A 25,459-nucleotide genomic window follows, 5' to 3' on the forward strand; every position below is an offset into this window, starting at 1 on the left:
TTATTTATTATTCATTTAAACATGCATGTTGATTTTTCTAAAATATCCTCATTTTAATCTTTTAAATTGAAAACTAGTATACTTATTGCACACATTAAGTTAATTAATGTATGCAATTAATTGGCGTAGTTTGGAAAAAATAATAAATGAGAGACGGAGAAATTAATATCTTACTGCTGTAACCAAAACAACCTTTCTAACTGACTCTTACATTTAGGAATGGGGGAAGTCAATGTTGGTAATATTTTTAGACTTCAAAATTCAATTTAAATAAATATGACAGGTTTTATAATCAAAATAAAAAAATTTCCATATAACGTCTAAATATAAGAACTTTACAATATGTCAAGAGGCTACACATAAAGAATAAAATAATCCTTGTATACAAAAACTGAGAGAATTAAACTAAATAAACGGAATCCAATTAATCTAGGCTCTTTGTGACTTTTAATATTTAGTTTAGTTTTCATTTTATTGTAAATATTTTTTATTGACTTTTACATCAAAAAAATAAAAAACTAACTCAACAACGAACTATGACAAAAATGAGATTGTCTCCGACGCTGTTTCTACAATTGGAACCATTTTACATGCAAGAACTGGTAATTCATTTTGTATGAAAACAAGATTGTGGGACAATAAAATGGTTGAATGACTATATCATGAAGATTGATTTATACAAATTCTTTCTTCTTTGTCAAATTCCTAAGTTAGATGACTAGCTATAATACAATAAAGAATAAAATAATGTTTTTATCCAATAGGATAAAGTTGAATACATCAAATAATGAAAAAAATAAGTCTTCTTAGAAGAGCTTGCTAGCAAATTCATCCATAGCAATTCCTTCAGACTCATAGGCAGCGGATTTGGAGGCAAGCTGTCTGAGCTGCGAAACGCTTCTTCCCAATTTCATCGCCACCTTTATTTCAAAAAGCTCGCCATTCTCTCTTTTCGCGCAGTCTTTCACTTCAAGCGTTTTATCAATGGTGTCTTGTAGCAACTTGAAGAATCCACCACAGTTTCTGTACATCTCAATCACCATCCCCACTTGGCCACCGTGCTCCAAAGCATTCACAGAAGCCGCCAAGGACCCAGCCATGGCCGCCACAATGCCTGGCCAGGACGAGCCATGGCTCGCTAAAGCAGAACCTAAAGCTGCAATCCCAGTGAGCAAAGGACCTGATACGGCCAAGGTTTTGTTGACCTTGAGAGCCAAGTTTCCTAGCCTCTCGTAGTCCTCCATGTCTTTTCTGTTCATCACCTCAAGAATCTGCCTCATTTCCGTTTCCAGTTCCGGACTCCATCCATTATTCGTTTTGGTGTGGGATTTGACGACATCGTTAGTTTTAGATTTAGGCCACCAGACAGCAGGCTCGAATTTGGAAGGGAATTTTTCAAGCATGGTTCCCAAGAGTGGAAGAGGATAAGCCTTGTCAAGAGCCAAAACCTTATCCATTGCAATCTTGACGTCTTCCTCAGTAGGATTTCCAACAGCTAATGTGGTTTGGATTTCAGTCTGAAGCTGCTTGAACAACCTAGTGGCATTTCGTTGTTCTTCGGTAAGCTGTGAGGGCTGAATCTTGCTCATGATGAGAAGCAACCCTGTGGCCGCAGATAACAAAAGGGTAGACGACAATTTGAGTGCTAACGTTGGTGCGGTTGTGTCGTCAATAGTAGTGGTGAGACCAATCATGGTTGTGGCGGCGAGGGTCATCGCATTGATTGAATTCAGAAGTAGGGAATTCCAGTTGTTGCGCTGCTCGCCAATGTTTCTATGCATTTCAACTCTGTCAGCCACAGCCTCTAAGATTGCATACAGTTGAATTGTAGCCTTGGACTTGCTGGGTTGGCACAAATCAACATAGGTTTGAGTGGTTGTAGCATCTTTATTGTCTGATGGAATTACTGTGTGTATGGATCCATTGAGTTCCTGAATCAGCTTGGCTGTTGTTGGGGGTATTTTTGGAAGCGAGAAAGGAACTGATGGGAGCTTGGGGACGTGGATGGCGGCGTTGACTCTCTTTAAAGACGAACAAGAAGGGGGAGGTAGAACAAAATGAGGCTGATAAGATTCGTAAAGAAGACATTGAGATTGATTTAACTGAAATGGATTTTCTAGTTGGCTTTGCTTGAGTTTGGAAGGTTGAGAATGAGGATGGGGCTGAGAGGCTGGGTTGTGATATTTATAGGAGACAGAACAAGGAACCAAAAATGGAAGGCGAATGAGTCATATCAGGATGTTGTTGACCATCGACGCATTGAATAATGGACCAGGCCTTACATTTGACTCATACCTTTCATTCTGAAAAAGTCCCTATAGTTCAAACTTCAAACCCGAGGCTATACGGAGGCTTAATTTTATAGCTGATGTATTTGATTGCTTTTGCATTAATATGGACTATAAATTTTATCTCATGATTTCATGCATTATTTTTTCCAAAATCTCTTATTTAAATTTAAAATTTATTTTTTGGATTTGAAGAAGAACAAATTTCATTTAAATAATATTCAAATAAAATAATATTTATAAAAGGCAGGTCTGATTTACATGACTCTTTTATCGAATTTTTTTTAATAGATGTGTAGTGAGTGGATATTTTTCTACACTCTAGCATTCCACGCTTGGGACTTTAAACATACATCTAATTATGAGAATATTTATTTATTATTAAAAATAATTCAAAGAAGATGGTCCAAGAGCTGACCTAGAAATTAGGTCAGCCATCTACATTGTTCCAAAATAAATTCAAAGGGGCTTAAGGTGGATGGTAGGCTATAAACTTATTATAACTGCTCAAATCCCCCCCCCCCTTTTTTTTGGTGAGCTGGGTCAACCCATCAAATGCATAGCCATTATACAAGTGAGCTGATTAATTGGTGGCTTTAGGGGTGTTCAATCTGGACCCGTCTCGATTGGCTCGATATCGTCCTGATCATATCGGGACGGGTCTTGTCCCGGCCTGAAAATAATCGAGACGGGACTTTACGGGACGGGACAGGAAAAGAGTTCGGGACGGGACGGGACACGGGATTACCATCGGGACGTCCCGTCCCGTCCCGAATATTATATATATTATTTTTTATTTTAAATATATTAATTATATTAATATAATTTATACTTATATTAATTATATCAATTATAATTTTAATACTTACAATTCTTATTTAAAACTAAAGTATTTTTATATTGATAATTTTAATGGTATGGAGTAAACATGGCGATATCTTTTTTATAATATATTAATTATATTAATATAATTTATTCTTATATCTATCTATTTAATAACTTTTATTTATAACATACTTCTTGCTTATTTTTAGAAGAGTAATTAGCTTAGTATATCTTCACTAAAGTAGAAGAATAATGATTTAATGTTGTATTTGACTTGCCTGTTGTTGCTAATTTTATAGCATAAAGATCACTTGTATTTTTTATTATAATATGTAGTTGTGATTAAAATAATTCAATAATTGATTTTAAATTATTGTTATTTATGTACTTGTGTTATTTTGATTTTAAACTTAATAAATTATATAATTTAAAATTTTAATGAACATTATTATCCAGATCTTTTTTCGATATTATTTCATTTATCGGAACGGCGGGACGTCCCGATCTTGTCTCGGTCTCGTCCCGACTCTTAATGGGACGGGACGGAACACGGGACCAAAATTCAGTTCCGATTTTTTTTTCGGGACGGGACACGGGACGGGGGTGTCCCGGTCTCGTCCCGTCCCGTGAACACCCCTAGGTGGCTTGAATCGAATACGGTTAATTCGAGTTTCAATATGAGGTTTTTATTAGATGAATAATTATAATTATTCGGGGTGCACGATGAATAGGTACATCGAACAATTATTTAAGAATCAAGATTTCTAGGAGTCAATTAAAAGTCACTCATATAGATGCCTTAATATATATTTCATTCTTAGATCTTCATTCCACTTGCCATGAAAAACTTAACTACTTAACAGCCAGATTCTCTAAATACATAGAATGTTTGATAGATGGAACAATACTAGAAAAGTAATGAAAAATGTATACCATCCCATTTTCTTTCTGAATAACTTTTATTCATGCATATTTCAAAACATTGTCTTAATTCACACTTTAATATAAACCAATGTTCATGTATTTAATGTGAATGGGTTTTGTTAGAAGTAATCATTTAGTAGATACATTATAAAAAATATGACTTTTATCACCGTCAAAAATTCAAAAGTTGTCGCTGTCGCTGCCAGAGATACACTTTTGGCAGTGACTATATTTATCGCTGCCAAAGCGACAACATTTTTTATGGTGATCCTTTGGCAGTGAAAAGTTACCGCTAAAAAACTTTAGCAATGACTTTTTGTCACCACCAAAAGATAATTTTTTTAAAAAAAACAAGGCCATCACATGCCACACTAACGCTTTCTTGTGCTACATCATCTAACACCTTATGTCACATCACTTGCCACGTGTGTGCCTCCCCTTACCGTGTGTGCGCCACGTCACATATTTATTGTGAAATATGCTTAAGCTAGAATTTAAACCCTTGATTTTCACCTCCCAAGCCTTAAGTCTTTTTTTGTTGTTAGTTGAGTTAAAATGCACCTGTAATTATTATATGCAAAATTAAATATATATTATTTAATTACATACACATATATCAAATAATATATTATTAAAAAAATATACATATATATTTTATTTTATTTTCATTTATTAAAATGTTAAAATAATTTCTATGAATGTGTATATATATTATATTTTTAGGAAAATGAACTTAAAATGAAATAATTTTTAAATATTAAATAATTTTCTTATAAACATTTTTACCAATTTTTAAATTTTAAATGAAAATAATTAAGAATATAATTTATCTATAAGTATGTATTATATTAGTTTATGTTAAATATATTTCACTTTTTTTTCATATTTTTTCTCAAAAATTAATAAATAATTTATCAAACGTTTATCTTCTCCCAAGTTAAATACTTCCCCTTCTTTTATTAAAAATAAATTTTATCTATAATTTTTCAATTATCTTAAAAATATTTTAATGAAAAATTTATTTTAATCATATAAATTTTGTTAATAGTCATTTTGGACAATTATTCTTTATTATCTTTGAGATAGGAAATGGGTTGACATGTGATAACTCAAAATAGATGCTAAACATAAAAAACTCCTAGTTAAAAATCTAAGTGAATATTTTATAATTAAACTAGAAGGAATCTTATCTTGACTTGATTTAAATTAGGTTAAACTTTCATTAAAATATCTTTAACAGAGTCAACCTAAGGTTAATAGGGAATACTTTCTAATAACTTTACAATTTAAAATAAACAAACTTTAATAAGTTTATACTTAATTTTATCCATAATTTAAAATACCATCAAGTATTCTCAACCTATTTTATTTATTGCTTATTTTAAATAACCATTAAATATGGGGCATCCTATTTAAATAATTCTGTGGTAGTGAAAAATAAAGCTTAACAAATGAAATAGGCACCATTTGTATATCAAATCAAGTATCAAGTGCATAATGTGTTAAGTAATTTGCAATGCCATATACATCTTACAACAACTATATAGCTTTAACATTTTAATGTTTATGTATAACTTTAACATTTTAATGTTATTTATTTCTCATTCTATATATAAATAGCTTTAGTGGCAACAAATTTTGCCACGAAAAGTATTTATAAAATATTTTTTAGTTTTTAAATTATTTTTTATGAAAATACTTTTGGTGGTGACAAACTGTAACTGTGAAAAGTAATTATATAAATTATTTTTAATTTTTTAATTATTTTTTTATAAAAATACTTTTGGTGGTGACTGTTTGTAGCCACTAAAAGCAATCATATAAATTATTTTTAATTTTTTAATTAATTTTTTATGAAAATGCTTTTAATTGTGACAAATTACATAAATTATTTTTAATTTTTTAATTATTTTTTTATAAAAATGCTTTTGGCGGCTAGGGTTTATGGCTGCTAAAAGTAATTAGATAAATTATTTTTTATTTTTTTATGAAAATACTTTTGACAACAAGCCATTACAAAAAATATTTTTTATTTTTTAATTACTTTTTATGAAAACACTTTTGATGGCGACAATTTGTCACCACTAAAAAGTAATCACATAATTTTTTATTTTTAAATTTTTTTATGAAAATACTTTTGACAGTGAAGATTTGTTGATGTTAAAAGTGATTTTTAGTGACAACAATTAAATATTGCTGCTAAAAAAGGGCCTTTGGTGAAAACAATTAAATGTCATTGCTAAAAATTAACTTTTGGTGATGACTTTTAGCCAAAGGTCTACTTTTATTGTCGACTTCTAATTGTTACTGCTAAAAGTCATCACCAAAAGTCATTTTTTTGTAATGATAGAAAAAAATTTTCTAAAAAATAAATGGGAAGTTTATCTATCACATTTTTTTCTAGATACATTTCTCTCTCAAAAAAAAAACTTCTCATGTAGTAAAAATTCCATAAACATAGACAATGCTTCTTCTAGGGTGAATTCAAAAATTAATTTCTCATGTTAGAAAGAACCAACTCTTTTATTCTATCATATTAATAATAACCAACATATATGGTTCCTTATTATTAAACATAGGCCAATGTTTGATGTGTTTTATTGGAATACACACATATATATATGATGATTATAACATAGGATTGTTGATCATTGACAAACAATGTCACATTTGCAGAGACGTTGTTGATTAAGGTCAGTGCAAGTGCAGTGCTGTGGCATGGCACTTGCTCCATACTTTCCCAGGAATTCAATTGCACAGTTGAAGCCTCCACTGGTGCCTCCACATGACCCATCCAACGTCATCTCCTTTGGACACAACTTGCCACCTCCTAAACACATTTTCATAATTCAAATCGAAGCTACTATTAATCAATCAGTACTTAAGAAGTAGATTTTATACATGTGCAATGCATTGGAAAATTAAGACAGGAATATTAAAAATTATTAAAAGATGAATATTGAATAAATATTAAAGTTGATAATTATAGTACAAAAAATAGTATTTAGAAGGCATAAAACATAATTGTCTAAATAATTATAAATTTATTGCTAAAACATAAAAAAATATGTAACTATATTTTTTTCATTGGTGCACTGAGGATGATTTTAGTGGGTAGGGTATAAAAATAATTAACATTTTTTATGCAAAAAAAATTGTTAACATCCCAAATATATTGTAGAACAACAGTGAACCAATGAACCATTAAACCAAAATATATAGTGATAAAACCTCATTAATATGCCGTTTACAAAAATATATTATTAAAAATATTTTTTTAAGTTATAATAAGACATATTTTAATTTTATTTTAAAATATATTTTCATAAAATTTTCTTTTTATAATTTTTTTTCGAAAAAATGGGGTTACAGTGCTCTCCACCAGAGATTAAACTCACTCATCACACACACACACTCTCTTTCTTTGATTTTTATTATAAGTCACCTTCGAGAAAAAATTATTGGTCTTTAATATTATTTTTATTCAAATTCGTTAACTATGAAATGGAATGTAATGCAAATTTAATTTTTTTATTTAAATATAATAAAATTAAAAATTCATTTTCTTTTCAAATGAAATTAATGACCTAACCATCTTTCCCCGATTCTAATGATGAGGTGGCTAGGGGTGCATTATAATATATACTCCCTCTAGTCTCTATTATAAGATACTTACCATTTCATTAAAATCAAAGAGAGATGGTTGAGTAATTAACTTTATTTGAAAAAAGAACAAACTTTCAATTTTACTCATATTTCAATGAAAAAAATTTCAAATTTTCATTACATTTTCTCTTATATAGTTAATGAGTAGGATAATATTAAAAAAATATAATTAATACACCATTAAGTATTTTATATTAAGGGCAATCAATCTCTTCTAAAAGATATCTTATAATAAAGATAAGACTCAAGAGTATGTGTATATCAAAGCCTAGTAGAGAGAAAAGTTTATATTTACATCGTACCTTGCGCTTGAGCGTGGATGCCAAAGAGAGAAAGGATAACTAAAATTAATAGAGAGATAAGAGGTCCAAGCTTCATGATTTATATATAGCTTCAAGTTTGATGGTGAAACTGGTGGTGGGCGAGTGACTTGAGTGTTGCAAACCCAAATGATCCTCCATATATATAGGTACACTCGGGGCTTTTTATCGCGGAATTTCTTTTATTAAATTTATTAACAAGTTTTGATATTGATGTTGCTTTTTAATAATCTTATATCTTAATTGACTTGGTTTCCTGTTTTGTGATGATTCTTCGAGCCTTTCATTGCAAGGGGCACGATTTTTGTTTGTAAAGGTACAATGTACGTATTGCTCTCTAATTTATGGATTTAGATTTGGTGGCCATCTTAGGATAAAGGATATACATTCTATTTAATTTTAAAATGAGATTTAAAGTTTTCACATTTAACTTATTAGATTATTTAAGTTTCATTTTTTAACTTCAAAGTTATTTTTTTCTGTAAATTAATAGTTGTTAATTACATTAACAGTTTAGCGTTTTCTTGCAGGATACTAATTAATTGGCCTCTATTCAAAGAAAAATGTTCAGATACATATCATTTATCATAAAATCTCATTTTATATTTATATCTTAATATTCTCAAATCTACTATCATAATTTCTTGTTCTTATTGTTTTTCCATTACCCAACATTATCATAGGAATGCAGTAAAACTTTCTTTTGATGGGTAAGTAATTTGTAGACACAGATAACTCCTAATGCATGTTTTCATTTTAATCATCTTCTATATATTTTATGCATTCACGTACATCTCCCTCCAATTGACAATTGAAATATGTTATGTCTTATCCAATTTTTACCTTCAAATCTTAATTGACTTGGTTCCCTAATATGTGATGATTCTTGCATTATGGCACGATTTCTATTTGGAAAGATACAATGGGTATTGATTCTTAATCTATCGATTCAGATTTGGCGGCCATCTAAGATATTCTATTTTTAATTTTTTTTCTAAATAAGATTTAAAGTATTCACATTTAACCTAATTGATTTTGATTTCATATTTTTATTTTTAACTTAAATTATTATTATTATTATTATTATTATTATTATTATTATTATTGTGAATTAATGTTATTAGATTAATAGTTGGCTCTATTCAAATATATCATTCGGCATGAGATCCCATTTTCATAACCTCCTTTAATACTTTCTTGGTCTGATCAACTTTTCTTGGGCACCTTTACTGGTCTACTTTGCACAATCATTTGAAAGATGTGTTCGGTTTCATGCATGTTGGAGGTTTTTAATGTGAAACTAAATATGGTATAAATCTTGTCTTGTCCTTTCTTTTATTATACACAACTATCTTTATATTAGAAAAAATCAATTTTAAGATATGATCTGACATTAAATATACTCCATTCATTCAAAAAATATTTTAGGCATTTTTAAGGTAAAATATTAACAAAATATAAGATATTTTAAGTCTTTCAAGATGTAATTAATGATATTTTTATATACCATTAATTAAAGAGTGTAATTAATAAGGTTTTCAATTAAAGCACTCTATTAAATAAGATTAATTATACATGGAAAGAGTGTATAATTTTAAAGACGATTAATTAATCCATTAGGAAGTATAATTGAGTTAAAAATGCATTATAACATTGAACAAATCAGGATTAGGAGTAAGTACCAAATCATGTCTTGTCTTTTCTTTTTTCTTTTTTTACCTCATATCTATCTCAACATTTTGATATATAATCTCACTATTATATAGCATCCTGTGAACATTCCCTTTAAGATCAGATTGGTAAGTACTTTACCGTCACAAATGGTTCTTGATGCCTTTCTCTATTTTAACTATCCAATTTGTATCTTATGCATGATTTTCATCAATTTTATCTTCATTTTTGTATCACCCATATCCCAAGTACTTAAACTTTGACACTTATATAAAATAATCGGAGCAAATGCTAAAATTCAAGTCCCTTAAGAAAGCAATAAAGAAGACAAAAAAGGAAGTCTTTAGATCTCAAATTTCATTTTAAATTAAAATTCAATGTTTTATATATAATAAAAACTTCCATATAAATACAAATTCTGTATAACGTGTAAATAAAAGAATATTTACTATTTGTCAATAGTCAAGAGACTACATGCATAAAGAATAAAAGAATCCCCTCATATATACAAAAATTTACAGAATTAAATTGAATCAACGAATTATGAAAAAAATAATTAGTCTTAATTCTCTCAGAAGAGCTTGCTAGCAAACTCATCCACGGCAATTCCTTCGGAGTCATAGGCAGCAAATTTGGTGGCAAGTTGTCTGAGCTGAGAAACGCTTCTTCCCAATTTCATTGCCACTTTCATTTCAAAAAGCTCGCCGTTTTCCCTTTTCTCGCAGTCTTTCTCTTCAAGTGTGGTTTCAATGGTGTCTTGGAGCAACCTGAAGAATCCACCACAGTTTCTGTACATCTCAAACACCATCCCCACTTGACCTCCATGCTCCGAAGCATTCGTGGAAGCCGCCAATGACCCAGCCATGGCCGCCACAATGCCTGGCCAAGACGAGCCATGGCTCGCTAATGCAGAACCTAAAGCTGCAATCCCAGTGAGCAAAGGACCTGATATGGCCAAGGTTTTGTTGACCTTCAGAGCCAAGTTTCCCAGCCTCTCGTAGTCCTCCACGTCTTTTCTCTTCGCCACTTCAACAATCTGCCTCATCTCCATTTCTAGTTCTGCACTCCATCCATTATTCATTTTGGCCTGGGATTTCACGACTTCATTAGTTTTAGTTTCAGGCCACCAAACAGCTGGTTCAAACTTTGAAGGGAATTTTTCAAGCATGGCTCCCAAGAGGGGAAGAGGGTAAGCCTTGTCAAGAGCCAAAACCTTCTCCATGGCACTCTTGACATCTTCCTCAGTAGGATTTCCAAGAGCTAATATGGTTTGGATTTCAGTCTGAAGCTGCTTGAACAATCTAGTTGCGTTTCTCTGTTCCTCGGTAAGCTGTGAGGGCTGAATCTTGTTCATGATGAGAAGCATGCCCGTGGCCGCAGTGAACAAGAGAGTGGAGGATAATTTGAGAGCAGTGTTGTCAATGGCAGTGTTGAGACCAACCATGGTTGTGGCAGTGAGGGTCATCATATTGACAGAGTTCAGAAGAAGAGAGTTCCAATTGTTTCGTTGGTCCCCAATATTTTTGTGCATCTCAACTCTGTCAGCCACAACCTCTAAGATTGCATACAGTTGAATGGTGGCCTTGGACTTGTTTGGATAACAGGAATCCTGAAACGTTTGTGTGGTGGACATTGCATCTTTGTCTGCTGGAATTATTGTATGTATGGAAGCTTTGAATTCCTGAACCAGTTTCGTAGATGATGGAGGCAGTTTTGGAAGTGAGATAGGAACTCGCGGGAGTTTTGGGACACTGATAGCAGCATGAACCCTCTTTATAGAAGAAGAAGAAGAAGAAGATAGAATAGGGGTTTGTAAAGAAGACATGAGAATGATTTGGAAAAGTTTTCTGTTTGGTGTGTTAGAGCAGATCGAGGTTGAGATTTTTGGATGAAAAATGAGAAGGACGAGGGGTGATATATATTGAGAGGAAGAAGGAAGAAGGAACGAAGGATCAAAGTCAGAGAAGAGAATCTTGACTCTTGACGCATTAAAAAGTGGACCTGGCCTTCTCTTGCCGCTGACATTTTCTATACTTTATATATCAATACCTTGCAATTTCAAGCTCCAAAATGTCAGCTTTGTAATTTGTCCGTTTCAATATAAAATCAAGCCATGCCAGAGGTCATAATTTTTAAGCATGCTTCGTTCAAAATTTTGAAGATAGACTCGTTCTATTTAAATTTAACTAACTACGTGTGGGTATACGTACTGTGCAATTCTATATATCAAATATGTCAATATGAAATCAGCGTAAAATGAAGTTTGGACCCACAATCTAATTAATAATTAATTTATTAATTCCCTAAAAAGACCTGAACAAAATGTTAGTGATGACGTGTATGAAAGTGAAATGTAATCTTGTTTGATATATGGAGGCTGAGGTTATCACATCAACATTATGCTTGCTATGTAGTCAGCAACAGCAACATTTGAGTTTTTTTTTTTTTCATTTTATGTTTTAATTTTTTGATTTAATTTAAATTAATAGACAATACGTTTTTTTTAAATGAGGTAATCTATTGAATCTTATTTTATTATGTAAAAGAATATACTATAAGATTTAAAATTAAAAATTTAGAAGTTAGTATATAAAATAAATGTGTCGATGATGAAAATATATGGTTTTAACATTATTTAATGTTATCAGATGTTAAAGTGAATAAAAGTACAACAAGTATAAAATAAAAAAAGTACTATCTGCACAGCGTTGAGCAAAAATAGAAAAGTTGGTAGACCTGTTGGCCATGGCCATGACCATGCCTGACATATCTGCATAGCGTTGAGCAATCGTTTTCCTCTTTTTATTTTTGGTTTTGGGCCAAACGTGACAGGCTGATTTGTATTTAACAGCAGACGGATTTAGTAATATTTGTTCACCCATCTAGGTACTTGCAGTTTCTAGTTAATTTTAATTAAATGCTTAGAAGGTTCTGTAAGGAACTATATAACTATTGTTTTTTATTAAAAACATTTGCAGTCATTTTCAATAATGTAATTAATTTTTTGGGAGAATGATAGTTTTGAACCCATAAGGATATTAATGAAAATTGAAGACCTCAAAATCTTGAAATGTTAAAGAAGGGACCATGGTCTTTTTATTTGTAATTAAAATATTTATAATTATTGAAATAATAATAGAATGTCACTCATGATTAAGGAAATTAAGTTGATATTGTGAATTTAAGAAAGATCACTTGTGAATATATAAAAAGTCAATTGTATATAGATAGATAATTTCATCAATACATACATCATCTCACTTGTAAATTTTAAAATAACTACTTATAAATTTTTAAAAAATTACTTGCAAACTTATGAAAAAGGAAATTATAAATGGATATTTTAAAACATGATAAGGTTCCTAGATTATTGATTTATAATTAAGACTATTTATATCTATTCACAATTGACATTATATATATTCACAAATAAAGCTGAAAATATGGACCAATCTGAACTATGAGTTGGCCTATATGGGTTCGAAAAAATATGAGTTGATTTCAATTTAACCCATTTTTTTATGAGTTAGAAAAATCATAACCTAACCTAACTTTTGAGAGTTAGTTAGTAAAATGAGCTAACCCGTCAACTCATTTATTTTTTTTAAATTTATTTGTTCATTAGTTTAAAATTAAAATACACCAAAATGATTTGATGAGTTCGAACATGATATTCCTTTATTAGTCATTCTACATACACTAAAATATTAAACCATGATGTTTGTACAAAATGTATGAATTGAGCTAGCCAAGTGAAGCCATATCCATGGTCAATTTATCAAAAATCATGTGGCCTGCCTCAACCCTTTTTTATTAAATGCTATGGTTTAAAAATGCCAACTTTAACCTATCAAAGTTAGCCTGTATGATTCACGAGTTATCTAGTTCAAGCTAAAGAAAACTCATTTTATTTGGGTTAGTTTTTTTCTAACCCAGCCCAATTCTTAAAACTGGTTAGTTGGACCAATTCATATAACTTAACCTATATTCTCAGTTTTATTCACAAGTGACATTATTTAAATTCACAACTAATCAACTATTTATAAATCACAAGTGATATATAAATTTATGAAACTATCTATTCATTAGCAACCTTTGTAAACTTCACAAGTGAGTAGTTACTATCTTTAAATTCATAAGTAATATATTGATTTACAAGTAAAATTACTTAAATTCACAACTAACTATACTTAAATTTATGAGTCATATTTCATTAGTTATTTTAATAATTATTTATTTTTAATTACAAATAAAGACCATGATTCTTCTATAACATTTACAAAGTTTACAATTGTCATTAATGTCTTTATAAGGTCCATAACAATATTTTTCCTTTTTTGGCAAACACTTACTCCATTGGTTCTATTTATAGAGCATAAAAAGAGAAAAAAAATTATGTCTTATTTATAGGATATTTGCCAATTTTCAATGCTCCTCTTTATATTTTTGCCCTTATTATATGACTTGAATAAAAACATCAATAATAAGATTTAAGAATATTTATTAGGGATAAAAGTAAAAACTTGTTAGATTTTAAAATAAAGTTAATAAAATTTAAGGTTTTTCTTAGTTCTAGTGAAACATATTAGAAATAATTTATAAATAAAATCAAAGGGAGTATTATGTAATTATTTTTTAAAAATTTAATGAAAAAATAAAAGTTAGGCACCACAACTTGGAATAATGACAGTTGGGTCTCAACAAAATTTAAAAAATAAATAAAAAATATTAATTTAAATTATTATAAAATTAAAACTATTAATTTAAAGAGTTTCAATTGAAGTTAAGATATTACAATAATGGTTAGATTTGATGAGATGCAGGCTGACTGAGTACACATGGCTGAGATGGCTGCAGATGCCAGGCGGATTGAAATTTCCCAATCATCGTCTTCAGTTACCGCAACTAGCAGGGAACCGCTAACAGAACCACGACGTCGTGTGGGGCCTTATCGCCTGGCTTGCAAACGCTTACCACTAAGTGCCTATTTAGGTAGCGTTTTAATTGATTATTTGAGGCAAAAAATTAATTTCTGCTAAAACTATCCAAACACTCATTTTATGGGTTAATCAATTTTTGGGCAAAAAATTGATTTTCTTCTAAAGCTGAGAAGCCGAGTGTTTACGGAGAAGCTAACTAAAACCGTTGGAGAAAAATACAAAAAAAAAGTCCAAAAAAAATTATAAACAAAGCACATAATTTAATAAAAATAAAATCAAACTCCCTTTTCTTCTCTGTTTTTTTTTCCTTAATAAAATTCAAACTTTGTATTCTCAAAAAAAATTAATATTTAGTATTTTAGAATTAAATTATATAGTAATTTATATAGCTAAAATTAATTTTGATTAAATTATCCAAACATCTTCAATTATGTTAAAATCAATTTTAAAAAAACAGTATCCAAATAGATTGCGTTATAACATAATCAATTATGATTAAAATTTATCATTTAATTAATTATTTTTATAATCTATTATACTCAACTGAAATCCAAACGGACCCTAACTTATCTACAAGATATGTTCAAAAAAATCCTTTACGTTATTTATCACCCCATGTTCCAATATCTTTTGACTTTTTGTTAGTAATTTGGCTGGAGAGTCTGGATTCACAATTTGAATAAAAATTCCCGGCGAGCTATCGGAAAACATAACCTTCATTGTATAGATGCGTCAATATTTCAATACAATGGAAAATATTTGAACCAAGTAACAGATCAGTTATGTGATTGCTGAATAAGCAACGTAACACCGACCCAAATATCATATAGATTTCTCATTCTAATAAAACTCCGCTAAATAAAAAGTAGACATTTTTATTTTGTTTCAGCCCAAAATGAGCGCAATCCGAGTTCTTTGAACTGGATCAAATTTACCGAGTCAACCTGGCAAATGCACTCTCTGATTAGTAACCAGGTTTTGTTTTGGACCAATTGGTAACCAGGTTAATGTTCTTTATATCAGGACACTATACATAAAGAATAAAAGAATGCTCCTATATAATAGGATTAAAAGAATCGAATCGAATCAACGAACTGAAAAAAATATATATATATATATTAGTCTATCTTCCAAATCAAAAAAGCTTGCTCGCAAATTCATCCATAGCGATTCCTTCTCAGTCGTAGGCAGCAAATTTCGAGGCAAATTGTCTGAGCTGCGAAACGCTTCTTCCCAATTTCATCGCCGCCTTCATTTCAAAAAGCTCGCCGTTTTCCCTCTTCTCGCAGTCTTTCTCTTCAAGTGTGGTTTCAATGGTGTCTTGGAGCAACCTGAAGAATCCACCACAGTTTCTGTACATCTCAAACACCATCCCACTTGACCTCCATGCTCCAAAGCATTCGTGGAAGCCGCCAATGACCCAGCCATGGCCGCCACAATGCCTGGCCAAGACGAGCCATGGCTCGCTAATGCAGAACCTAAAGCTGCAATCCCAGTGAGCAAAGGACCTGATACGGCCAATGTTTTGTTGACCTTCAGAGCCAAGTTTCCCAGCTTATCGTAGTCCTCCACGTCTTTTCTCTTTGCCACTTCAACAATCTGCCTCATCTCCATTTCTAGTTCTGCACTCCATCCATTATTCATTTTGGCCTGGGAATTCACGACTTCATTAGTTTTAGTTTCAGGCCACCAAACAGCTGGTTCAAACTTTGAAGGGAATTTTTCAAGCATGGCTCCCAAGAGGGGAAGAGGGTAAGCCTTGTCAAGAGCCAAAACCTTCTCCATGGCACTCTTGACATCTTCCTCAGTAGGATTTCCAAGAGCTAATGTGGTTTGGATTTCAGTCTGAAGCTGCTTGAACAATCTAGTCGCGTTTCGCTGTTCCTCCGTGAGCTGTGATGGCTGAATCTTGTTCATCACCAATAGCAGACCCGTGGCTGCAGTGAACAAAAGAGTGGACGAAAATTTGAGAGCAGTGTTGTCAATGGCGGTGTTGAGACCAACCATGGTTGTGGCAGTGAGGGTCATCATATTGACAGAGTTCAGAAGAAGAGAGTTCCAATTGTTTCGTTGGTCCCCAATATTTTTGTGCGTCTCAACTCTGTCAGCCACAGCCTCTAAGATTGCATACAGTTGAACGGTGGCCTTAGATTTGTTGAGATGGCAGAAATCTTGGAGCATGTATGTGTTGGTGACATGTTTATTTTCTGTTGTAGTTACTGTGTGCAAGGATCCATCATTGGATTCATGAAGCAACTTTGAAGTTGATGTAGTGGGTATTTTCGGAAGCGAGAGAGGAACTCGTGGGAGTTTCGGGACACTAATGGCAGCGCTAACTCTCCTTAAAGAAGAAGAAGAAGAAGAAGAAAGAGTTGAGATATGTAGAGAAGACATGAAGTTTATTGGAAATTGAAGGTTAAGAATTTGTTGGGATACAGTTACACGAATGGGAAGAACGTACGAGAGAGGTGACATATAAATAGAGATAGAGAGATGAAGGAAAAGTTAGACAAGTGGACTTGGCCTGTGGCTGACTTTTCGGCCTCTCTGTCTGCTTTAACGGTATGAATATGGAGCCTCGAGACTTCAACAGTTTAACCCAATCAGCTTCAAGCAAAGCATGCGCTTTTGAGACTTTTCAACATAGACTTGTTCTATATATTTAAATTCTGTGGTGCTAGTAAACTGTATATAAATTTATATGTAAGTATCATAAAGTGTTACATAGTTCCACAAAGCACTATTCATCTAAAAAAATCTTACAAATTATTTATGAAAAAAATAATAATTTTTTGGCCCCTATATTTTTAATTCAATTACAACTTAATCTTTAAATTTTCACTCATTATAACTAAATTTTTATAATTTTAATCTGATTAGAGTTCAGTTTTTAAACTTTACCTCTTACAATTCAATCCTTATAGTTTTAATCACTTTAATATCGATCCCTATATTTTTAAAAATAAAATTATAAATATTAAAAATATCTTAAATTTTTAATATTTATAATATTTATATGATTAAAATGGTTTAGTAATTTGAAATATTAGTAATAAATTTTAAAATAATTTTAATTTTTATAATTTTATTTCTTAAGATATATGAACTAATATTCAAGTGATTAAAATTATACAAACTAAATTGTAAGAGTTGAAGTTTAGGTATTGAATTACAACTAAATTAAAATTTTAAAGATTGAATTATAATTAATAAAAATTTAAGAATTAATTTATAATTGAGTTAAAATTATAAAAAATTAAATAATTAATTTTTTTATTTATGATACTCATGTTAAAATTAAAATATACTTGCTCGAGCCACAAGTATTTATCCAAACAGTATCGCCCAGCGTTCATCATGGTCATGAGCTACTTACCTTGCCACCTTATGGGTTGGGCCATGTTTGACTGGTTCCGTGAACTTTTGAATTGGGCTTGGCTCAATGTTAAAGATTTTGGGCAACTTACAAATAACTCCCCATGTTAAGAAACTTATTAATTACAAATAAATCTCACCAATTTATAAAAATACTTTTAACTCTCTCAAAATATAATTGTAATTAATTTTTTTTATGCAAAACGATACAAATATTCTTGAGCTCAACCTTTAGTTTAATATTGACTGATCGCCAACGACCATCGACTAGTCAAACAATAATTTTTTAGAAAATTATTTAAATATTAACATTTTTTGACTAAATAAATATTTAAAACTTAATATTTATAAGTCAAACATTACAAATTTACTAAATTTTCAAGAGATACAAGTGATAAACTTCTTAAATTTACAACCCAACCTCTTACAATATTAATAATATAATATTTACAAATCAAACTTTGCATATTTACAAGTCAAAATTTTTAAGTTTACAGATAACTCTCTAAAAAGATTAATACATTAATATTTACAGGTCAACCTCATAAATAAATAAATAAGTGAGTTTATATAAATTTTTCATTGGTTCTTCAAAATTTAGAAACTATTTACTTATCATTCTTTTAAATATAAGAGATCTTGTGACATGATATAGTCCCACTTGTAAATTTAAATATTAATCATTTGAAAAAAATTAATTTGTTAACTTACTTGTAAATCTACAAGATTGACGTCTAAATAAATAGATTGACTTGAAAATAACTTTTACTTGTAAATTTTAAAAATTTACTTGTAACTTCACAATGCTAGACATGTAAATATCAAATTGTTAATATTTTAATATATATATATATGTATATGTGTATGTATGTATGTATGTATGTATTTTAAAAAAATTATATACTTTGATTGATCAACAAGTTGTTGGTCAATTATTGCTGGCCTGTGGTCAAAAGGAATGAGTATAAGAACATTTGCGTTGTTGTAAAAAAAAAAATATTTGTGTTATTTCATATGAAAAATTAATTATAACAAAGTTCCAAATGACTTGATCACTTGAAAGTATTTTAATGGTATAAAATCTAAAATAAAAATAATTTTAGAGTTATCATTTCTAAAAAATTATATTTTGAAAAATATATAATAATTGAGTTAACTGATCATTAAATTATTAATAATTATTATCAAAGTAAATTAAAGTAGTAAATTTATAAAAACAAGGGGACATTGCTAAAAAGGACCATGGGATGAACTTATTTGGAAAGCATACAAAAATAGAATAAAATAGCCAGCGGCGGTGGGCACCTCATCGCAACCCGCCGTGGACCGTCGTGATGGTCTGAGGGAAATGGCTCCGAGAAGTCGCGAGAGAAAACACCAGCTTTCGCCTTCCATCTTCAATTCTTCAGCTTTGGAAGTTTCTCTGGTTTCTTTCTCCATCATCCCTTTGTCAATTTCTTCTTCCAAGCTCCCATTTTGATTCTGTGAAGTGAATGTGACTCTTTATTACCTTTTGGGTCCTGCAAAACAATACCTCTCTCATTGACCCAATATTACCACGCGTCAATCAATCTCTCTGAATATTGTTGCCACAAGAGATGATTCAATCATTGTTCACTGTCATGTTCTTGGAGGCGGTGACGATAATGATGATCCTTTTTAAAACCCCCTTGAGGAGGCTGGTGATCATGGGCTTGGATCGGGTCAAGCGCGGTCGGGGACCCGTGATGGCGAAGACCATGGGAGGGACGGTTCTTGTGATGCTGTTATCTAGTGTCCACAGCATTCTGAAGATTCAGAAACGAAGGATTGAGGACGGCGCCATCAATCCCACTTATCAGGTTCTTGTGGCTAAGCACCTTGTTGAAGCAACTCTTATGGGTATTTCTTCCTTGATTTCTTCTGTGTCAATTTCCACTGAATCATTCTTAAAACACGGTGTTGACATCAATATGATGCTCGTAATGACTTGTATCACTCTATTTTCCAAAAGTACGATTTTGTTTCAACCCATAGAATACTTATCCTGGAAATCTTGCATTGATCATTTTAGTACAGTTCGAGGGATGAAGTTGGCCAAATAAAATTGTACCTTGACATGATGATACGGATAATCTTTAGGGTAATAACTTGATATTGACTTTCATCAAAATGGGGCTTAGGGAGTAGACGACATTGAGTGAAGTGTGAGGCTTGATGGGTGTAATCATTTCTAACATTATGTGCGTTTGCTTCATTATTGGTTTAGTCAATGTGTTAAGTTTCAGCTGTGGCTCATTTTTCGCTATGGTTTAAATCAATCACTTCAAAGACATGTCTCGTGAGTTGTTTTCTTAAATTATTGGTTGGTAGTTCTGGTTACGCTGGTGATGTTTGTTCACAATGATTTCACTTTGCTCTGCGTGCAGTAGAGTGGACTTTCTGCTCTCGAAATGAAGCGATGAAGGGGGGAAACAAGGAGGAAACTAAACATGAGGTCCAATATGCCCAGTATTTGTCAATAAACTAGGCTTAACATTCTGTTAGGCTCTGTTCTTTGGGAAATTTAATGTCTTGATGGTGTCACCTCTGTAGTAGCTTTCCCACTTCTTGACCCTTCCGCTTTATTACTCTAATTTATTTTCACATGGTTGCTCTAGCCGGTCAACAGTTTATATGCAAATGCATAGAGCCTAATTTCAAACATGGTTGCTCTAGCCGGTCTTAGTTTTGAATACATGTTAAATCACCTCAATTGGGCTTGAGTTGAAAGTTAAGGTCAAAATACCAGAGGGTTTCAAAATTGTCCAAGCACTATTCATATCGTTCAATCTCCAAATACTTCAATTCCATCTTCCTAATACCCTGTAAACGTATTGTAACTTACGTTAGGACATAAAATCTGCAGAGATTCGATACAATTGGACCAAAAATCACATATTTTTGCATTTTATTATCTGAAGTCCTAGCACACACATTTTCTTTTATTTTCCAAGTTAAATTCACTACAAAACCCATCAAAATACCCAGCAAAAGTGTGCGTCTAAGCAAGAATATCTGATAATTAACATATGCATTTAAGCCAAAATACTAATTTTAGTTTCAGGGCCTGTTGTTTCTTAGTAATCGATTGTTTAGACAGTGTCTTGTTGGCATTTGAGCATCATTTTGCTTTGGTATTTTGCAGGTGCTGTCCTTTTGCTTGCACTTATGGTAGACAGACTACACCATTACATAAAAGAACTCCAAATCCGAAGAAATAACATGGAGGCTATGAAGAAAGAATCCGAAGAATTGAAGAAAGAAGCCCAAGAATTTAAAGCTCGAAAGGCTGAAGAAATCAAAGCCTTGGAAAAAGAAAAGGCCAGATTGAGCGAAGAACTAAATCAGCTGGAATTTGAACTTCAGGCCAAAATTAAAAGTGTAAGTACTGCAAAAGTCAATGCAGTTGCTCTAAGGAAACAATCTGAGGGATTCCTTGTTGAATACGATCGTGTACTCAAGGAAAAGCAAGACCTGCGTGGCCAACTGCAATCCTTGGACTACCAGAAACTGTCACGCTCAGCTAGTAAGAAGAATATGTAAGAAACATTTTTGCAGGATGGAGGTGGTTTTCCAATTGCCTGCCATAAATCCTTTTTAAGATGTTCCTTGAGGAATAGGCTTCCAAATTTTAGCTTTTTTGATGAGGTGGAGAGAATTTGGATCAATTTTGCCCTGGTAAACTGTGATTTTTTTTTAATTGATAAGATAAATATAGTGCTGTCCTGTACTGTCTGTGTAAATTTTTTTTTTTTTTGGCCAGATGTATAGGTGATTTTTTTTTTAATCGAAAATTTTATTACTCATGTTTCACCACTTCATATTGAAAGGAGGGAAGTGACTAGTACTAGTGCTTGGTGGTATATATGTTATGCCAGAGATCAAACTTGGATTCTCTGAAGTAAGGATCCAGGTGAAATAATGAGAGAGAAAGGGAGATAGCAATATGCCAATGGGTCTTGCCTCTGCCCACCAGTCCACCTTGCTCTCTCTCTATCTTTCTCATCATTTGGGAGGGCAGTACTTCAAGGGATCCATTTTCCCCTTAACTCTTCTTCATTTGTCATTGCCCTTTTTGTTGGGCTCCCCTCTTAGGAGGGTGCTCTCTTCCTGACAGTTCAATTTTTTGTGTTAAAAAGGTACAACCATCTTAATCTTTTTTATCATATGATTAAAGATAAGTTCAAATACTCACTTTAATATTTTTTAGCCGAATTATGAATTAATTAATCTAAGGAAAATAATTGAAAACTGTTTATATCAGAGCGGTGCTGTATTCTTTTCCCATTCATTTATTTTAATTTTTTGGAGTGTTTGGTTTAGAGGATTAAGAAAAAACAAGAAAAGAATGGAAGTCGACTAATGTACCTGGGCTAGCTTTTAACCATGCATTGGCTCCCTTCCATTTATTTTCCTTACAACGAGAAGAAGAAAATTACTGCTTAATATCGGTCAATTCGAAGCTCATGATGTCATTCCCTTTTTTCTTATCAGAGTTATTTCATTGTTTTGCTTCTTAATTTGTTATTTTGCTATTTTTATATGAGTGAGCAGAAGATTAGGCTTGAGATTTCTTACTTTTTTTTTTAATTATTAGCAACAGATAATTGAAGCATTTTTACAAAGCAGCCCCTCAATTTTGAGTGCGGTGATCAGCATCAAGCCAATGAAAACCAACACTGAAAGCACGCATGTTGCTGACATTAACCCGGAAGCTGTGCTAACTTTTACCTCGAGCATATTCAACAGCGGCTAGACCAATGAAGGTTAATTTGAGTAAATCCACCTTCTCATTGATTTCTTGGAGTTGGCCTGCAACCCTGTTTTAAACCAGAGAGATTGCCATGTTACAATGCTAGAGGAAGAACAAACAAATCATTTTCAATTCAAATATGGAATTTGAGTCGGCTGGGTACCTACCATAGACACAAAGAGGAACAAAGATAAGAAAAACAGCATCTTAGATGGGTAAGAAAACACCCTGAGAATGACTTCCAGGCTAGATTTGCCATGCTTGGAGCTGCAAAGAACAGAAAGTAACATGGCCTCAGCGCTGTGGGAAACCGATTGCTACTGTTTAGATGCTGATACAGTGTTACAAATAGAATCAGATAATATGCATATCCAAGTAAGAACATTGAGATTGCACTGTCTTTCCAACCCATCTCTGCGCCATGACTTGAGCAGTTTCCTATGACTAATATCTGGCGTACTGGGTTCGCTACCAACGACAGAAACCGTTTATCAGTTGTAAGCCACTGTCCCTATAATTTCACATCAAGCACCAATATTGGAACTGAAAGTGTCCATCAAAGAACTTAATAGAAAGATCTAGGAATAGTCATGGGTGCAGATTAAAGAATGAGAAGCCAACAAATCCAAGGAGCATACATGTAATTCCCTCCTATGTGATGTAAGAACTCGGTCTTCACCAGATCAAAGTGAAAGGAGCGCCTGAGAATGTAAAGAAAAGATAGAGAAGCTGCAGTGAATACAGAGAGACCCCATAACAGGATAAAAGCAAAGGAAGGTAGTACATTAAATGCATGCCAGAGAGCTTGTGAGTCCCCCTTGTGTTCACTCAAACTCTTCCATATTAAAGCTTGTGCACCAAGGAAAATGCATATCGAGAAGGAGCCTGCATAAAGTTGCGTTAAGTCCCCTGCCACGTATGATTAGGATAATAAAAGACAATACCTATTAAGAAATCACATTTAGGACCTAGATTCCGTGATAGATTTAAATGGAATTTCTAGAGTCTTTGAAAGGCTGGAAAAGTTATGTGGTGGAACCCAAATCTGAATATCGCTCATGCTGTACGATGTTTGAATCTCTCAGTTCTAGGAGCTTGTGTAAGTGATTACTTTTGCGAGATTCATCCGCGGTTTTTGGGTGATTCTTAGGTTCTGTCTTGGTAGTCCATACCCTAATCTCTGTCAAAATGGGTGTGGTGATTTCATCATATGCAGGGGTGAAGCTATAAGAGGATCCTGAGTACTCTGGGGGACAATAACATTGAAGCAAATATTTCCCAGTCAATTTCAGCTAACATAAAATAACGATGGATTTGGACCACTTGATGTTAGAAATAAGGCAAAGTGAAAGGAAAGAAAGAAAGTCAGTCCGAGCCTGTTTGATTTCTATTCCTATTTTTTTAAAAAAAGTAATTTAATTTTTATAATTATTTGTCAAAACAAAACAAAATAAAAATTTATTTGATTATGTTAATTTAAAAATAATTTTAGAATTTAAAAATAAGCTAATAGTGATGATTGCAAGTGATTAATAACAGTGATTTATAATAAAAATTAGTCCAACTAATAATATTTTTCAATAGTCAAATGTAGTATATTTAAAAACAAAAAAATAAAATGAAAATAAATTTAAAATGTTTTCATTTTTTTAAAACACAAAAATGAGAATATTTTTTTAAAATAGTTAAATCCAAAACACATATCCAAAAAAATTATTTTTATTTTTTTAAAAAATAGGAAACGGTTTTAAAAACATAAAACAAAGAAATTCTAAAGGGTTTGTTTGGTTTCTATTTTCACTTTTTTGTTTTTAAAAATAAAAAATATTAAAAAAACTTGTTTAGAAGAGTGCTTTAAATAAAAAAATGTTTATATTTTATTTTTTTTAAAAAAAGAGGAATATCTCAAAGCTATTTTCATTTTATTTTTCTTATTTTTAAAATGCATTACATTTGATTATTGAAAACTATAATTATCTTGACTGATAATTATCATAAGTCATCATCATTAACTATTAATGACCTTTACAATCTACCAATTTTTTAATTCTAAACCTATTTTTAATTTAACACAACCAAACATATTTTTTTTTTGTTTTGTTTTAAAAAAACAATTTTAAAAATTGCAAAACAGTTTTAAAAATAAAAAAAATGAAAATAGAAACTAAACAGGCCCAAAGTATCTTTGAAGTATAAGAGGTAATGATACAAAACATGAATGAGTATAATCTAACTTTGGAATCTAAATTCGTTGTTATTATGCTATTGATTTCACTTTTATAATTAGCTCACACTTGGACTCAGAGTATATGTCACTTAATTAGTTTGAACCCTCTTCCATACATATAATCTTATGGCTTCCACTATTGTATAGTATAAACCTCCATGATCCATTCTCTACCTTGTACTTTCAATCAACCATGTTTTAGCTGTACTAGAAGTGTAGAACAAATCCGAAAGGATAGTAACAGTACCCTCCCTCGAGCGCGCAAGAACTTTTGTGGTAATTATATCTTGATATCTCATATCTCCTTGTCGGATCTAAAGTTTCTGGGGACAAAGAATCAAGAATCTCCATGGCTGGATGAATATTATAGATTTAGATGCCAAAGTATAGCACATGGTTAAAGTTTATTTGACGATGGCCATCAATTCAAGTTGTAAGCAGTTTGGATG

General features: G+C 31.6%; 3 protein-coding genes and 2 pseudogenes across 3 annotated transcripts; 1 reads left to right on the top strand and 4 right to left on the bottom strand.

Annotated features, from left to right (window-relative positions):
• Positions 1–628: 628 nt before the first annotated feature.
• LOC129293141 (probable F-box protein At4g22030) lies at positions 629–6,841 on the bottom strand. Its single transcript, XM_054930944.1, has 2 exons — positions 6,706–6,841; positions 629–2,170 (listed from the first exon to the last, which is right to left on the bottom strand). The coding sequence occupies exons 1-2, from the start codon at positions 6,839–6,841 to the stop codon at positions 807–809; spliced, it is 1,500 nt and encodes a 499-aa protein (XP_054786919.1). The 3' UTR covers positions 629–806.
• Positions 6,842–10,110: 3,269 nt separating this feature from the next.
• On the bottom strand, positions 10,111–11,563 carry LOC129292001 (probable F-box protein At4g22030). Its single transcript, XM_054929496.1, has one exon. The coding sequence runs from the start codon at positions 11,517–11,519 to the stop codon at positions 10,266–10,268; it is 1,254 nt and encodes a 417-aa protein (XP_054785471.1). The 5' UTR covers positions 11,520–11,563; the 3' UTR covers positions 10,111–10,265.
• Positions 11,564–15,720: 4,157 nt separating this feature from the next.
• LOC129293142 (probable F-box protein At4g22030) lies at positions 15,721–17,054 on the bottom strand (annotated as a pseudogene).
• Positions 17,055–19,270: 2,216 nt separating this feature from the next.
• On the top strand, positions 19,271–21,832 carry LOC129293627 (uncharacterized). Its single transcript, XM_054931687.1, has 2 exons — positions 19,271–19,890; positions 21,176–21,832. The coding sequence occupies exons 1-2, from the start codon at positions 19,608–19,610 to the stop codon at positions 21,571–21,573; spliced, it is 681 nt and encodes a 226-aa protein (XP_054787662.1). The 5' UTR covers positions 19,271–19,607; the 3' UTR covers positions 21,574–21,832.
• A 791-nt stretch (positions 21,833–22,623) lies between these two features.
• LOC129293143 (S-type anion channel SLAH4-like) lies at positions 22,624–25,361 on the bottom strand (annotated as a pseudogene).
• Positions 25,362–25,459: the final 98 nt, after the last annotated feature.

This window comes from Prosopis cineraria, unplaced genomic scaffold (assembly GCF_029017545.1).
Source record: "Prosopis cineraria cultivar Desert tree isolate PC_DT_omini unplaced genomic scaffold, ASM2901754v1 PC14, whole genome shotgun sequence".
NCBI lineage: Eukaryota > Viridiplantae > Streptophyta > Magnoliopsida > Fabales > Fabaceae > Prosopis > Prosopis cineraria.

Coding starts and splice junctions, on each gene's coding strand:
- LOC129293141 (XM_054930944.1), bottom strand. CDS start 6,841: ATGACGTTGGATGGGTCATGTGGAGGCACCAGTGGAGGCTTCAACTGT. Junction 2,171..6,705: donor TCAACAACGTCTCTGCAAAT/GTGACATTGTTT, acceptor ATCACAACCCAG/CCTCTCAGCCCCATCCTCAT.
- LOC129292001 (XM_054929496.1), bottom strand. CDS start 11,519: ATGTCTTCTTTACAAACCCCTATTCTATCTTCTTCTTCTTCTTCTTCT.
- LOC129293627 (XM_054931687.1), top strand. CDS start 19,608: ATGATTCAATCATTGTTCACTGTCATGTTCTTGGAGGCGGTGACGATA. Junction 19,891..21,175: donor TGTTGAAGCAACTCTTATGG/GTATTTCTTCCT, acceptor GGTATTTTGCAG/GTGCTGTCCTTTTGCTTGCA.